The sequence below is a fragment of the Nanorana parkeri genome, unplaced genomic scaffold (genome assembly GCF_000935625.1).
Source record: "Nanorana parkeri isolate BGI_ZX_2015 unplaced genomic scaffold, ASM93562v1 scaffold1040, whole genome shotgun sequence".
In the NCBI taxonomy this organism is placed as follows: domain Eukaryota; kingdom Metazoa; phylum Chordata; class Amphibia; order Anura; family Dicroglossidae; genus Nanorana; species Nanorana parkeri.
This window is the reverse complement of record NW_017307308.1, coordinates 585,305-586,505: the sequence shown is the minus strand read 5'-3', so window position 1 is coordinate 586,505 and position 1,201 is coordinate 585,305. Positions and strand designations below refer to the sequence as shown.

The window sequence follows — 1,201 nt, the reverse complement described above, 5'->3', positions numbered from 1 at the left end:
GCTTGTTGTGAAGGATCTGCGAAGCGATCAATAGTAACTCTCTGTAGAGAGGAAAATCCGACTTCACAAGGCCAGAAAAGCAATAAATTCCTCAATTAGTCGCGTTCTGGGGGCCGCGCGGCCGCTTGAATTTCGACAGCCACCGGCCCCAATTACCGGGTTGACGTCCTGGACGCGGTCGGAGTGAGGAGCTCGGGTGCTAATAGCGGTCTTGATGAAGATTGAACAGCGATTTTCCTTTCCCGCAAGGCCGGATTTGATTCCTACGAAAGTGGACGGCAGCGGCGGCCGCGGGACGACATTCCCCCCAACGTCACGGACAGCACACGAACGGGAGACGGAGCTCGGGACGCGGCTCTGGGAGTTGACCGTTTCAGCCGGCGCTCTCCTTCACTGCGAAGGACCGCCGCGGCCGTTCTGATGAGACGGCGAGGGAGCGGCGCTGGCGTTCGAAGTGCGCATAGCGATGGTGACGCCTTGGTGGGCGGGGAGAGGTGGATCGCTTGATGGATTCTCCTCGCCGCTGTCCTCCTTCTGGCTGATGGTCTGCGCCGGGCACTCGAAATGAACGCAGTGGAACACCTGAAATCATAATGGCAAAATGTTATAGAAACAGATCATCGGCTTTTAAACTATATCTCAATTACGGTCATTTTTATTACATTTTACGTCAAATTATCGGTTTATAAACTGATTTTTATTAGATAAAGCTGAACGTCGGCAAATCGCTAAATAAAGAGAAGAAATGCATCTAAAGAAGTCGTTTTACCTGCCAAAGAATTTGTATTTCCGTCTGTCTAGTCTTCACCGCCAGCCCGATGACACCACTTCCTTTGTTACCACCCCTCCCCCCCAGTCTGTGATTGGACATTGAAAGGCCAGTAGGAGACTAATGAGGTCATCTCTCTGCTCACTCTGTTTTGGTACATTGGCATGCAGCACACCTGATTGGCTGCCAGTCATGCCCCTCCCTTTCCCAAGCTGTGTGCTCCTGTACAGGAGATTAAAGTAGAACTCTAGGTTGTAGCAAAATTAACCCTTGCAGTGGAGCTACCCCCGCACTGCAAGGGTTAATTGTTTCTCTCTATGGAAAATAGTCCAGCTCCTCGATCCCGCAGGGCTGCCCCCCAATTTACACACTCACCTGCCCAGTGAAACCAGCATTGTCCTGCGGAGCCTGCCATAGACCAGGTCCTGCACG

The 1,201-nt window shown here is 52.2% G+C and overlaps 1 protein-coding gene across 1 annotated transcript in view; it reads right to left on the bottom strand.

Moving 5' to 3' along the window:
* Positions 1-7: 7 nt before the first annotated feature.
* BTBD9 (BTB domain containing 9) overlaps positions 8-1,201 on the bottom strand; it is a 143,064-nt gene continuing 141,870 nt past the window's right edge. The window contains exon 11 of the mRNA XM_018567386.1: positions 8-582. Within this exon, the coding sequence (XP_018422888.1) occupies positions 391-582 (192 nt within the window). The 3' untranslated portion in view covers positions 8-390. The remainder of the gene's footprint in view (positions 583-1,201) is intronic.